General features: G+C 38.0%; 1 protein-coding gene across 8 annotated transcripts in view; it reads right to left on the bottom strand.

The window, feature by feature from the left end:
* Positions 1-14559, bottom strand: part of CDC27 (cell division cycle 27) — a 54686-nt gene that overhangs the window by 32229 nt on the left and 7898 nt on the right. For all 8 annotated transcript variants that reach the window (XR_005721786.1, XM_040245058.1, XM_040245062.1 and 5 more), the window contains exon 2: positions 9451-9526. Coding sequence is in view for 7 of the 8 variants with exons in the window: in XM_040245058.1 (XP_040100992.1) it covers positions 9451-9526 (76 nt within the window). In the remaining variant the exon portion in view is untranslated. The remainder of the gene's footprint in view (positions 1-9450; positions 9527-14559) is intronic.

Genomic DNA, 14559 nt, shown 5'->3' with positions numbered 1-14559 from the left:
TCTTTCTGAAAAGCTAACTCAAAGATGTGGGATAAAAAAGTAGCTTGAAATTTTCCTTTTATAAAGGTTATTATTTTTTTTCTTTCCTGTTGTTTTATGCCATATATGCACAAGCAAAAACCAACAGAACTCTACTTCTCTGGTCCATCTTATGATTTTTCACGAAACCCTAGTATAAAAAACAATGTACAATAAGATGTCATGTAGTAAATAAGAATTTTAGTGTACAGGTGTTAATAGGATCTACAGTAGTATCATTCAGAAGTAAAAAAATGAATGGGGACCTCTATTGCAATGGGAACAAACTGTTAATTTCATTGAACTACAAGTGCTAATTCACATAAGTTAGAAAGTGTGATTTCTTCTAGATTTTGGAAAGGCCTGGTTTCTTGTCATCTAATAAATTAAGCTTTTGAAAACTAATTATTATACCAAAAAACAATGGCTCTCCAAAGCTAGTTCAACTGTGAACCATAAAAATGCTTCATCAAATGTTTGTTTTCAAACACTGAGTATATCTAGGCTTATTTTTCACTTTAGTAAAATTCCATAATAACATAAAGATACCAACTATTGTGTGTATGATTTTAGTGTCATAGTACAATTACTTTTTTGAAGTACGATGATTTAACAACTATGTTTAAGTGAGATTATGGATTGGAGGTTTAATCAAACTTTAAGCTTAATGAAACTATAAGATAGTGAAGTAAATTGAGAACTGGAAGGATCGTGAAATACATGGACTGAAAGGGGTGGCTTTTTGAAGCTTCCCAGAAATAAACTGACAGTCCAAACATAGCTAGTGAACCAGTAGTGAGTGGCTATAATAAATCTAAAAAGGAAAGAGTAATGACAAATAGATTTCATCTGGAACAGTAACTTCAAATGACTGACAGTGGCTGCCTCAAGTGCAAAACTCAGAAAAACTAAGGCTGATCATGGCTTTGCTAGTGTAAGTGTGCAGAGATCAAATAACAGGATCTGGAAATAGCTATAAATGTCTGCATGACATTTATTTGCCATCCTTTATTAAGAGCCTTAATCAAAATATACGATTGGGAATTATATGGTCCATAATACACAGTCGACCCTCTGGAGCTGAGCTCTCCATCTGCAGTTGGTTGCATCTGCAGTAGGTTGCATCTCCAGATGCAGAACCCATGGGTGGTCCTGAGATGACTGTATTCTATAATCAGGAATAAAGTAAATACTGATTCCACAAAGTCACTTGTAATACTGATAAATCAATCATGTATGAGTTAAATCAAGGCACATCCATATGACTAAACACAGTCATCCAAAAAAAACCCTGAATTTTTTCAGAATGCATCGTTAGGTGAAAAAAATGAGTTATAGAACAATACTGAAACTCCTCTTCTTACAAACAGGTTGGGCTTCAAATATAGGGTAGGTCATTTAATATAAGCTCAAAATAATTAAGAGGAGCTTAAGCTTGCATCCTTCAGACACAATGCCATCAAATGGGAAGATGAATTAGCTTCTCAGTGCTTTTAAATCAGATAGACACCTCTTCATGCTGATTTATATGTAGCATTTTCCAAAATGGACTGGTTATGGTAAGACTTTAATGTTTGTTGAGGTGAGTGCTCTTTATCTAGCCTTGATAAACTCTAAATACCACAGAGAACTCCTTAGAAGTTAGAGTACCATGCTTGCTGCCCTGTCACAAACACTTAAGTTTTAAGTATTCAAAGAGCATAACACCTATGGAATCATTTATGATTTGTGATACACATTTCATCTTGATTATCTTTTAAGTTCTCACATCACCTATAGACAGTACAGCACATGGATTAGAGTAATGATACTAGAGCCAAACTGCTTCTTTAGTTTGGATTTCCATACTATCACTTATTAGCTATGTGACTCAGGGCAAGTTAACTTCTCTGATCCTCAGTTTTTTCACCTGTAAAATAAGGACACAGTGATACCTACCTCTAAGTACTTGGTGCTGTTAGAATTAAATGAGTTAATATGTAAGAACTTTGGATAGTGCCTCATATATAGTAAGAGTTGTATGTGCTATTATTAAATTATTATTATTGACTTTCTCCTAAATTTACAATACCTGACTAGTCATCTGATATTTACATGGGGTATACATACATAATGTTCAGCCACAAACTCAAGTGATCCCATCTTCTCACTTTTTTGCTGACTGATTTCAAATGCCTGGGTGCTATGCTTTACATATGATGCAAGATTCATTCCACCCTTTTCAGAGTCATTTCTGTTGTTGAACACTTCATCTATATTTACAACTTCAGTATTTTAATACTATTCTGAATTTTTATTTTCCTCATGCGTGTTCACACCCTAAATTTCAGTACTAACTGGTTTTATACTTGTAGATAATGGGGGTTAATAATATTTTTAAATACTTTGAAAACATGATTGGTATAAATACACCACGGGTAAGAAGGCTGGAGGAAATTTTAAAAGGAAATGGCAATACATAAGGAGAAAGCAGACGGCCAGATCATATAGGACTTTGCAAGCTCTGTAAAGATTTAGGGATAAATTTTTATAGCTATTATACATCTCTAAAGGGTTTTACAAGGTAAAGAGAACGGGGTTGATTTGGGAGGGGGGAAATCAAAGCAGCAGGAAAGACTAAACACAGGAGAATTAATAAGAAGGCTTTACAAAGACACTGGTGTTTTAGAATAGGGTGGGAACATTATGAATCCAGTTTTGCATGAATTGAGTTTGATATATGTGATATTTATGTGAAACATCTGATTGATGTAATGAAACAGTTGGGCCTTGGATTTAAAAAGATCATTGGGAAGACCAGAGTCTTAGTTCACTAACACATAATGAAAATGAAAACTATAATGATTTAAAAAAACAGCACTACAAGTTCCCTGGTGCCTAGTGGTTAGGATTCTGGGCTTTCAATCCCCGAATGTGGTCTAGGGTTGTGGTCTAGGGTCAATCCCTGGTTAGGGAACTGAGATCCTGCAAGTGGCATGGCATGGCCAACAAATAAAAATAAAAGAATATGTTTAAAAAATAGCATCATCTTTTTTATCAGTAATAATTTAACTATGACAGTAAAAGAATAGGCCAATGGGCCAGATATCCTTTTTGTCCCCCCATATGACAAAATGATTTGAATTTCTAGAAACAAGATATATTTATAAAATTTTCCGCTGCTGCTGCTGCTGAGTCACTTCAGTCGTGTCCGACTCTGTGCGACCCCACAGATGGCAGCCAACCAGGTTCCACTGCCCCTGGGATTCTGCAGGCAAGAACACCGGAGTGGGTTGCCATTTCCTTCTCCAATGCATGAAAGTGAAACGTGAAAGTGAAGTCACTCAGTCGTGTCCGACTCTTCGCGACCCCATGGATGGTAGCCCACCAGGCTCCTCCGTCCATGTGATTTTCCAGGCAAGAGTACTGGAGTGGGATGCCATTGCCTTCCCCAATAGTAATGGCCTAAAAATGATACAATATGTCATATTTCTAGTAGTATTTGGACAACTTCCTTCAGTGATGACCTTAACATCACTGGAAATAATTTTCTTTAATGTTGCCATCTGCAGTCACATATTTCTGTGAATTTGGGCTCTCACTATAATGGCTAAGACAGAGAAGAGAACCAGATGTTGAATCTTTTACTCTGATTCAGTTCTCTTCAGCTAAGCCAAATTTACGGAGAGCACCGTATTCAATGTAATTTCTACACCTGGCCCATTAATCATTAAGACAGGTAAAAACCTGGAGAACAATGGTCTTAGTTTCATTTCTAAAATGATAATAGCAATGTCTATTTTATAGAGCTGTTGAAGACTAAATAAATATTAAGTACTCAGAGTACCTAGTACACAGTAAGAAACCCATAAATACTAGAACGTACTGTGATTATTTTCAATCAAATCCCTTATGATTATACAGTGGAAGTGAGAAATAGATTTAAGGGACTAGATCTAATAGATAGAGTGCCTGATGAATTATGGACAGAGGTTCTTGACATTGTACAGGAGACATGGATCAAGACCATCCCATGGAAAAGAAATGCAAAAAAGCAAAATGGCTGTCTGGGGAGGCCTTACAAATAGCTGTGAAAAGAAGAGATGTGAAAAGCAAAGGAGAAAAGGAAAGATATAAGCATCTGAATGCAGAGTTCCAAAGAATAGCAAGGAGAGTTAAGAAAGCCTTCCTCAGTGATCAATGCAAAGAAATAGAGGAAAACAACAGAATGGGAAAGACTAGAGCTCTCTTCAAGAAAATTAGAGATACGAAAGGAACATTTCATGCAAAGATGTGCTCCATAAAGGACAGAAATGGCATGGATCTAACAGAAGCAGAAGATATTAAGAAGAGGTGGCAAGAATATACACACAGAACTATACAAAAAAGATCTTCATGACCAAGATAATCACGATGGTGTGATCGCTCACCTAGAGCCAGACATCCTGGAATATGAAGTCAAGTGGGCTACAAACAAAGCTAGTGGAGGTGATGGAATTCCAGTTGAGCTATTTCAAATCCTGAAAGATGATGCTGTGAAAGTGCTGCACTCAGTATGCCAGCAAATTTGGAAAACTCAGCAGTGGCCACAGGACTGGAAAAGGTGTTTTCATTCCAACCCCAAAGAAAGGCAATGCCAAAGAATGCTCAAACTACTGCACAACTACACTCATCTCACACGCTAGTAAAGTAATGCTCAAAATTCTCCAAGCCAGGCTTCAGCAATACGTGAACCATGAACTCCCTGATGTTCAAGCTGGTTTTAGAAAAGGCAGAGGAACCAGAGGTCAAATTGCCAATATCCGCTGAGTCATCGAAAAAGCAAAAGAGTTCCAGAAAAACATCTATTTCTGCTTTATTGACTATGCCAAAGCCTTTGACTGTGTGGATCACAACAAACTGTGGAAAATTCTGAGAGATGGCAATACCAGACCACCTGACCTGCCTCTTGAAAAACCTATATGAAGGCCAGGAAGCAACAGTTAGAACCGGACATGGAACAACAGACTGGTTCCAAATAGGAAAAGGAGTACGTCAAGGCTGTATATTGTCACCCTGCTTATTTAACTTATATGCAGAGTACGTCATGAAACACTGGGCTGGAAGAAGCACAAGCTGGAATCAAGATTGCTGGGAGAAATATCAATAACCTCAGATATGCAGATGACACCACACTTATGGCAGAAAGTGAAGAGGAACTAAAAAGGCTCTTGATGAAAGTGAAAGAGGAGAGTGAAAAAGTTGGCTTAAAGCTCAACATTCAGAAAGCTAAGATCATGGCATCTGGTCCCATCACTTCATGGGAAATAGATGGGGAAACAGTGGAAAGAGTGACTGACTTTATTTTTCTGGGCTCCAAAATCACTGCAGATGGTGACTGCAGCCATGAAATTTTTTAAAAGACGCTTACTCCTTGGAAGAAAAGTTATAACTAACTTAGATAGCATGTTGAAAAGCAGAGACATTACTTTGCCAACAAAGGTCCGTCTAGTCAAGGCTATGGTTTTTACAGTGGTCATGTATGGATGTGAGAGTTGGACTGTGAAGAAAGCTGAGTGCTGAAGAACTGATGCTTTTGAACTGTGGTGTTGGAGAAGACTCTTGAGAGTCCCTTGGACTGCAAGGAGATCCAACCAGTCCATTCTGAAGGAGATCAGCCCTGGGATTTCTTTGGAAGGAATGATGCTAAAGCTGAAACTCCAGTACTTTGGCCACCTCATGCGAAGAGTTCACTCATTGGAAAAGACTCTGATGCTGGGAGGGATTAGGGGCAGGAGGAAAAGGGGACGACAGAGGATGAGATGGCTGGATGGCATCACTGACTCGATGGACGTGAGTCTGAGTGAACTCCGGGAGTTGGTGATGGACAGGGGAGGCCTGGCGTGCTGCGATTCATGGGGTCGCATAGAGTCGGACACGACTGAGCGACTGAACTGGACTGAACTGACTGTGATTATTATTGAGCTGGAATAGTGTCTGCTCCCATTGCACTCCACAGAAATACAGTCAACAGTAGTTAGATTTCATATTGAGAGAAACTAACAATGAGCAAGTTTCCAAGAGTTAAGCACTGTATCAGAAACAGATAGAAAGTGGATTAAACAGTTTTATGTAGATTAATCTGGAATCCTGCCTCAACTCCATGGGAAAATCCTAGCATCTAAATTTGAAACCACTAATTTGCAAACTTTTGGAAACTAACTATAATAACTAGAAACTGCCTAATGTTAACAAACTAAAAAAGAAAAGTCAGGAAAACATGAGGGCTACTTAGGTATCAATGAAAATATATGTAAGTAGATTATCCACAATAAACCTTGCTTTTATTTGCAGAGTTGGGCAATCTATCATATTATCTTCTTTGTAAGGCTCTCACTTTTCTTAATCTTTTCATTTGGACCTAAGACTTCTGCTCCATAGACCTTCCCAACCTTCCTCAAGAACTACAGCACTCTCAAAGGGATGCTAGTCCCTCCTGCCCCAGGGCAAGCTTGGCTTCCTCCTTGCTTCTCCCAACTATTTTATTTCCCTCCTGCCCCAGGGCAAGCTTGGTTTCCTCCTTGTTTCTCCCAACTATTTTATTTCCAAGTACCATTCTCTGCTCTTTTGTGAAATTCCCTGCTGGTGAGATTCATATCTTCTCCTTTTAACTCTTGGTTACTAAATTCAAGACATTCTGCTTCATTAATAAAAGAATTCTGCACTTCATTCACAGTCTTCCTCTCCTACCTTATTTCCATACATCTACCAACTCAACTCCATCTGGATTTCCAGTACCTCTCCTAAATCCTCTTATTCATCAATCCCTGTGTTAACTTTCCTCTGTAGTTTACATTTCCTGGTCCACATCTTATCTATATTCTTTAATGTTCTTATCCCTTGTCCTTTTCTGACACGTCTAACAAACCCCTAATATCTACCTTCTATGCCTGTAGTTCAGTTACTAAGCACTTTATTAGAGTAAAATCATATAGCTGAGCAGAAAGGTTCCATTACTAGTTCCTGCAGACACACAAAAATAAAACTTAGCTACAATTATAAAAAAACTTTCGGTAAGTAATCCAATGGGAGATTACTCAATAAGTGGGAAATGAGTTAAACACTGGAGTAAAAAGAAGGCACCACTGTTTCTAGATAAGACAGTTATAGTATCAGTCAGTTCAGTTCAGTCGCTCAGTCGTGTCTGACTCTTTGCGACCCCATGAATCTCAGCACGCCAGGCCTCCCCTGTCCATCACCAACTCCCGGAGTTCACTCAGACTCACGTCCATCGAGTCAGTGATGCCATCCAGCCATCTCATCCTCTGTCGTCCCCTTCTCCTCCTGCCCCTAATCCTTCCCAGCATCAGAGTCTTTTCCAATGAGTCAACTCTTCGCATGAGGTGGAGTTATGGTATAGTAAGATAATAATACTTCCTAAATTAACTCATAGACTTATATGGTTTCAGAGAGCATTAATCAAAATATTTGTGGAATTTCAAAAGATTAATAAAATATACATGTAAAATGAAAGAATTTAAAAAAAGGGTATTCCTACCAAAGAATGAAATGGGGGAAAAATGATGGAGATAGGCCTTATTAGGTGTAAAAAGACAATATAATAAAGTGTTAGTAATAAAATAGTATAATATTTAAGTTAAAAATAGAAAATCAACTAATGAAAGAGAGGAGACGTTCTGGGAACAGAGTAGAACATTTAAAAAAAATTTAAGACAAAACCATGTAAAATTCCACATGGAAGGGAAAAAAGCATTTAATAAATAACACTGACTAAATTAAGTAATAACACTATGATACATTTTTTAAAACTTTTTAAATTACCAAGAACTATATATTTCTTGAGTTATAGAAAAATGACAATTCTTCCAGCTACTGGAGCAACAGTAGAAAGTTTAAGTGATAAAGCTACTAAATAAAATTAAAAAGATTAATTATAAAAATCAACAGAATTAAGATTAAAAAGCAAACAATCTGGGGCAAATATGCAATAAACAAAGATAGAGTCCACAGAAACAGGAATAAATGTAAAACTAACACTTGAGAAAATACCTAGCATCCTTCAGAATTATAAAAAGGAAGACAAAATACTTCACAATTTTCTAGTAAGCAAAAACACATTATAATGGTAAATCTGATACTGATAGGGCTATGAAGGAAGTCTTATACTATTGGTTGATTATCACAATTCTCTCTGTTGGGTTATCAACCAGGCAAAAGTGATTTGTTGTAGAACTGCTTACACATTTTGACTTGTATGGGGCTTTCCTTCTGCCTCAGTGGGTAAAGAATCCACTTGCCAATGCAGGAGACATGGGTTCTATCCCTGGGTCAGGAATATCCCCTGGAGAAGGAAATGGTAACCTCCTCCAGTATTCTTGCCTGGAAATACCATGGACAGAAGAGCCTGACAGGCTATACAGTCCATGGAGTCGCAAAAGGAGTTGGACACAACTTAGCGACTAAATGACAACCACCACCTACTTTGACTTGTAAATTCTATCCTACAGTATATAACACAAAGAAAATGACAAAGCTGTACATAATTATCTTAGCATTTTTGCTAACATGCTAAGTCACTTCAGTCACATCTGACTCTTTGAGACCCATGGACTGTAGCCTGCCAGGCTTCACTGTCCATGGGATTCTTCAGGCAAGAGTACTGGAGTGGGCTGCCATTTCTTCCTCCAGGGGATCTTCCTGACCCAGGGATCAGACCCACATCTCTTATGTCTCCTGTGTAGGCAGGCAGGTTCTTTACTACTAGTACCACCTGGGAAGCATCTTAGGAAGATTATACTAATCAATGACACACAAAAAACCCCACTAATACCAGCTGATGTTGAATTTATTACAGTGCCAGAAGGCCGTGCCAAGTGCTTTAAATATATTATTTCATTTTTCAATTCTAAGAGACAATAATTACCTCTATTTTACAGATGAGAAACCTGAAATACTGAACGTTAAGTAGCTTGCCCAAGACATACTACAGCATGCTTAAGGGTTAGGGTTTGCACTAAGGCCGAAGGCTCAAAATCCATGCTCTAAACCACAGAATACAGACTCTAAAAAAAAAAAAAAAAGAAAAAAATACCTACATGATTCAGTAAACCATAGGGTAAAATCCAAAGCCAGTCTGCACAGTGACTAAAAGTAGCATATAAAAAACTACACATACTGGGAAAAAACTTTTATTAACTAGTGTCAATCATAAAGACAAAACAAGAGTAATACCCACGGGACTTTCCTGGTGGTCCAGTGGTTAAAACTCTGTGCTTTCAATGCAGGGGGCACGGTTCCATCCCTGGTTGGGGAACTAAGATCCCACACGCCTTGAGGCAGAGCCAAAAAAAAAAAAAAAAAGTGATACCCAGAATCTTGTTACAGTCCTAAGAAGTGATGGAATTCCATGTATTTTATTCTTTTATAGTTCTTGGAAAGGAACAGATTACAAACCTTCTGCATACAGTCGCTCTGCTAGGAAAACTGCATCTCTGTAAGCATAGTGGTTTAGTGCTTGCCATATAGCAGCCTGTAAATAGAGGAAAAAGAACATAAATATACAGTTTCACAGTAACTCTTAGCACAGAGCCTTGCATATAATACTCAAATCAACACATCTAATTTAAGTAATAAAACCTCAATATCCACAGTGTAAACTCCGTAACCTATTAGATGAGACTCTTCACAGTATGGCTCCTAACATCTGAACTTACTCACTTAATTCTCCATGAACTTCTAGACCTCTGTGTCTTTGTATTTCCTTTTCCTTCCCTGGGGAGTGTGGGCTCCTTCATCTACCTACTCTTATAAATTGCACATCCTTGTAGACTCAGCTTTAATAATATCAACTTCATAAAGCTTTCTAAACTGGAGGCCTCTGTATGCATGCTAAGTTGCTTCAGTCATGTCTGACTGTGCAACTCTATGGACCATAGCTTGCCAGGCTCCTCTGTCCAAGAGATTCTTCAGGAAAGAATACTCCTAGAGTGCCATGCCTTCCTCCAGGGGATCTTCTGGATCCAAGGATTGAACCCACACCCCTTACATCTCCTTCATTGGCAGGCAGATTCTTTACCACTGGTGCCACCTTTGAAGCCCATACAAGGTCATATATGTTGGCTAAGTATATATGAAATAACTATTGCACTGGTAATTCAATTTAGGTTCATTATGGATTTAAAAGATTTTAACGGTTTGGTTAGTGAATTTAACCATCATTTACAGAATTGTACCTAAAGAAAAGTACCTAGGGTCTTATCCCCTTTTTTCCTAGTCCCAGTCTGTAACTGAATCTTTTCTCTAAACCTGTAGTTCCCTAAGTGGTCTTCCTGCCTGCAGGCTATAATGTAATCCATCCAGCCCAGAAATCCTGAGTTTGGACAGGAGCTCAAATTCATGTTCCATGACTGTGTCTTGGGCAGGTTACAATGTTTCCTAAGCCTTAGTTTCTTCATTTAAAACATAAGACTCCAATAAAGTACACAATGGTTCCTTGCATATACCTAATAACTAGTCAATAAATTTCAGATGCTGCCATCATCATTTTCATGTCTTCATCCCTGATCAAAACCTCCTAATGATTCCTCCTGGATGGTCCCACAAAGTTTACACAATAAACAGCTACAGAATAAAGTACAAACTCCTTAGTAAACCATTCAAATCCCTTTGGGCCTTCATCTTCCCTTTTCAGCTGTTGCTCGTCTCTCACCAAAGCTGCCTATGGTCTAGAACCAGAAAAGGCCTCCATCAGTGCCTAAACATCAGCTGTACTTTCACATTTCAAAGTACTGTTTGGGCTGTCCTTTAACTTCTACCTCGTGAAATGTGTCTTCTTCAAAATTCAACTAACATGGTATCTTCCTTTCACTGATCTATCCCATGCAATATTAATGACTCCATTCTATGAGGTCCCAGAAAATTCTGTTTCTACTTCAAAAAAATATATCAAGCTGTTTATTAGATTTAGTCATATATATTGTTTGATTAACTAGGCTGCAACTTCTGTGGGTAAAAGTCAGATTCTCTTTTTCTCTATAATTCCCTGGTTATCCTACTTAAGTAGTTATTTCCCTAATTATCCTAGATAACTGTCTTTAAACATAGTGAATGCTTAATAAATGCTTGTTGAATAAGTGTTTTAAAACTCTGAATCTAATTTCCACTTACTGATCTACAAACTTTTAGCAACCCAATATGGAGGTAAAATATAAAATATTCCTACTATAATTAAATTTGCTAACATGATTAAAACATTGTTGGCAACATAAAACAATACAAAGTAACATCCAGTAGTTTCTTCCTTGATACAGGTAAGCAAAACATTATAAAGGAATCAAGAATCTGGTAAGGAGATACAGGTCTGTCCAACTTAGCAGTTGGAATATATCAGATTTGGGGGCAATAATATTTTAGTGGTGTGACCTATAAATACCTGAAAGATAACCAGATTTTTATGGTTAATAGTAGCCTAGATCACATTATATGTAGAGTACATCATGAGAAATGCTGGGCTGGATGAAGCACAAGCTGGAATCAAGATTGCCAGGAGAAATATCAATAACCTCAGATATGCAGATGACACCACCCTTATGGCAGAAAGCAAAGAAGAACTAAAGAGCCTCTTGATGAAAGTGAAAGAGGAGAGTGAAAAAGTTGGCTTAAAACTCAACATTCAAAAAACTGGTCCCATCACTTCATGGCAAATAGATGGGGAAACAGTGGAAACAGTGACAGACTTTATTTTGGGGGGCTCCAAAATTGCTGCAGATGGTGACTGCAGCCATGAAATTAAAAGATGCTTGCTCTTTGGAAGAAAAGTTATGACCAACCTAGACAGCATACTAAAAACCAGAGACATTACTTTGCCAACAAAGGTCCATCTAGTCAAAGCTATGGTTTTTCCAGTAGTCATGTATGGATGTGAGAGTTGGACTATGAAGAAAGCTGAGTGCCGAAGAACTGGTGCTTTTGAACTGTGGTGCTGGAGAAGACTCTCGAGAATCCCTTGGACTGCAAGGAGATCCAACCAGTTCATCCTAAAAGAAATCAGTCCTGAATATTCATTAGGAGGACTAATGCTGAAGCTGAAACTAATACTTTGGCCACCTGATGAGAAGAACTGACTCATTTGAAAAGACCCTGATGCTGGGAAAGATTGAAGGCGGGAGGAGAAGGGGGAAGACAGAGGATGAGATGGTTGGATGGCATCACTGACTCAATGGACACAAGTTTGAGCAAGCTCCGGGAGGTGGTGATAGACAGGGAGGCCTGGTGTGCTGCAGCAGATGGGGTCCCAAAGAGTCGGACGCGACTGAACTGAACTGAGATCATGTTTCCATACTACTTAGATCGTTTTCCTTTAATATGCCTACCACTTTTTGGGGCTTCCCTGGTGGCTCAGAGGGTAAAACGTCTGCCTGCAATGTGGGAGACCTGGGTTCGATCCCTGGGTTGGGAAGATCCCCTGGAGAAGGAAATGGCAACCCACTCCAGTATTCCTGCCTGGAGAATCCCATGGATGGAGGAGCCTGGTGGGCTACAGTCCACGGGGTCGCAAAGAGTCAGACATGACTGAGCAACTTCACTTTCACTGACAATGAGAAATTATGAATAAGTCAGGTATTATTCTATAGACAAGTATCTGGTCATTGTCATCATGCTTTTGTTTTTTTATCAAACAGTTGGGTAGCTGAGACTTAGAACAAAAATATGTGGCATTAGCAAGGAGTGAACATAATAAGAATAGGTTTTAAACATACTACAGAATCACTGCTATCTAATTTACTTTTCCTCTATACTACAACACAGCAAAGATAGTTAAAAGGCCTTCAAAAAACAACAGTTAAAAACATATTTAAATTTAATTTGACTCAATTATTTATTGAAGGCTTAATATGATCCCCACACCTCAATCTAAGGCAGATAAAAAAGATTTCTCTGAGATTAATCTAGACGACTAAGTCAGTTCCCTGAGCTTTAGCTTTAATCGCCTGTAAAATAAGAATAAAAACACTTACCTCTGAGATAAGCTTAGCACAATGTCTGGTTAAATTCTAAACCCCCTAAAGAACTAATCTGGCCTTTTGGTGTTTTACCAGACCATAGATGACCTAGGGTTCTGGAACTATGCCTATAGGTATCTTTCAAATATACTCATTTAAATTAGGAAACTGTAATAATAGTGAAAGGAAGAACTCAATAAACATTTACTTTTAAAGGCAGACCATTTTTCCCTGGATTACTTTAACAGTGTCTTATTTAGCCCCTCTGAATTCTTTTCTACCCTGATTCATTTTCTCTTCCTATGAGTTTTTCACAAGTCAGAGCTGATCTTTACTTAAAATCCTTCAGTGGCTTCTAACTATTGTTGGCAATAAAAGGCAAGCCACCAAACCGGCAGTGTGCTACAGTCTGTACCTACCTCTTCGGTTCATCTCGTATCATGTTTTCTCATGCTGTCCATGTTAGCACAACGACCTTTCAGCTCCTCAAATCTGCCATGTTATCCTTCTGCCACAGGTCCTTTATACACAGTCCATTTTGCCTGGCGTACTCCCTCCTTTCCTTCGATCTATGCTAATTCTAGTCATTCTTTGGACTTCCTTCTTTTCCAGGGAAGGTTTTTTATAGGATACCCAGATGAGGTTAGGCATTCTTATACACTCTGATAACACCAAGTACCTTTCCTTTGCAGTATTTCTCACTGTTGTAAGTTTACACATATTTAGGAGAGTATATGAGTAATATCTTCCTCACTATAATATAAACTCTAAAAAGGTAGGGACTACATCTGGTTTTGCTCACTGGATACTCCCTAAAGTATATACTTTTTAAGCAGGTGCTTGAAATGAAGTGAAGTGATAACTAACATATATTGAATGAATAAACAAATGATCTTTGACTTCTTGCTGTCCTCTCATTGCTAGCATTTTACACATTAGTCTTAAATTTTTCTATATTTTTATATATCCAATAGTTAAGGATCTCTGGAAATCTTGAAAGAAACTCTGTGGTACACAGAGCTCTGTTTCTAATATAAATAATTATCACCTAAGTACTCCTTTATAAAATGAGGGATTTCCTAAGAACCTACTGAAAGAACACCGCGAGTAGAAAGAACAGATCCACAATTTGATGTTGGAGACCTGTGTTCAAACTTGTGTTCCAGGACTTCAACAGTGAGACTCTGGGGAATTATTTAACTTTTCTCAACCTCAATTTTCTCATCTGAAAAGTGGAACTCTATTTTTGGACTTGTGTAGATTAAATGAAATGATATGGTGCTTCTAGTATATTGACTGGCACTCATTAGGTACTTAAAAACCTTTTCCTTTTCCAACTCTTAAGATTAACAAATTCTACAGATATAATTGATAGTTTGTATTATATAATGTCTCCCATATATGCCACAATTGTTGATTTTGTAACACATAATCCACAAAAGACCCAATAATTGATTCACCAGCTCTGTCATCATCATCGCTACTGCTTACCAGGAAAATCTGGCACATAAATACTACAGCCAAGAAGTCCTAGAATTTTTGAGTTTCTTTCTTTTCAAAA

This window comes from Oryx dammah, unplaced genomic scaffold (assembly GCF_014754425.2).
Source record: "Oryx dammah isolate SB20612 unplaced genomic scaffold, SCBI_Odam_1.1 HiC_scaffold_8, whole genome shotgun sequence".
Taxonomy (NCBI): domain Eukaryota; kingdom Metazoa; phylum Chordata; class Mammalia; order Artiodactyla; family Bovidae; genus Oryx; species Oryx dammah.
Note: the sequence above shows the minus strand (reverse complement) of the source record. Positions and strands in the feature narration are given on the sequence as shown.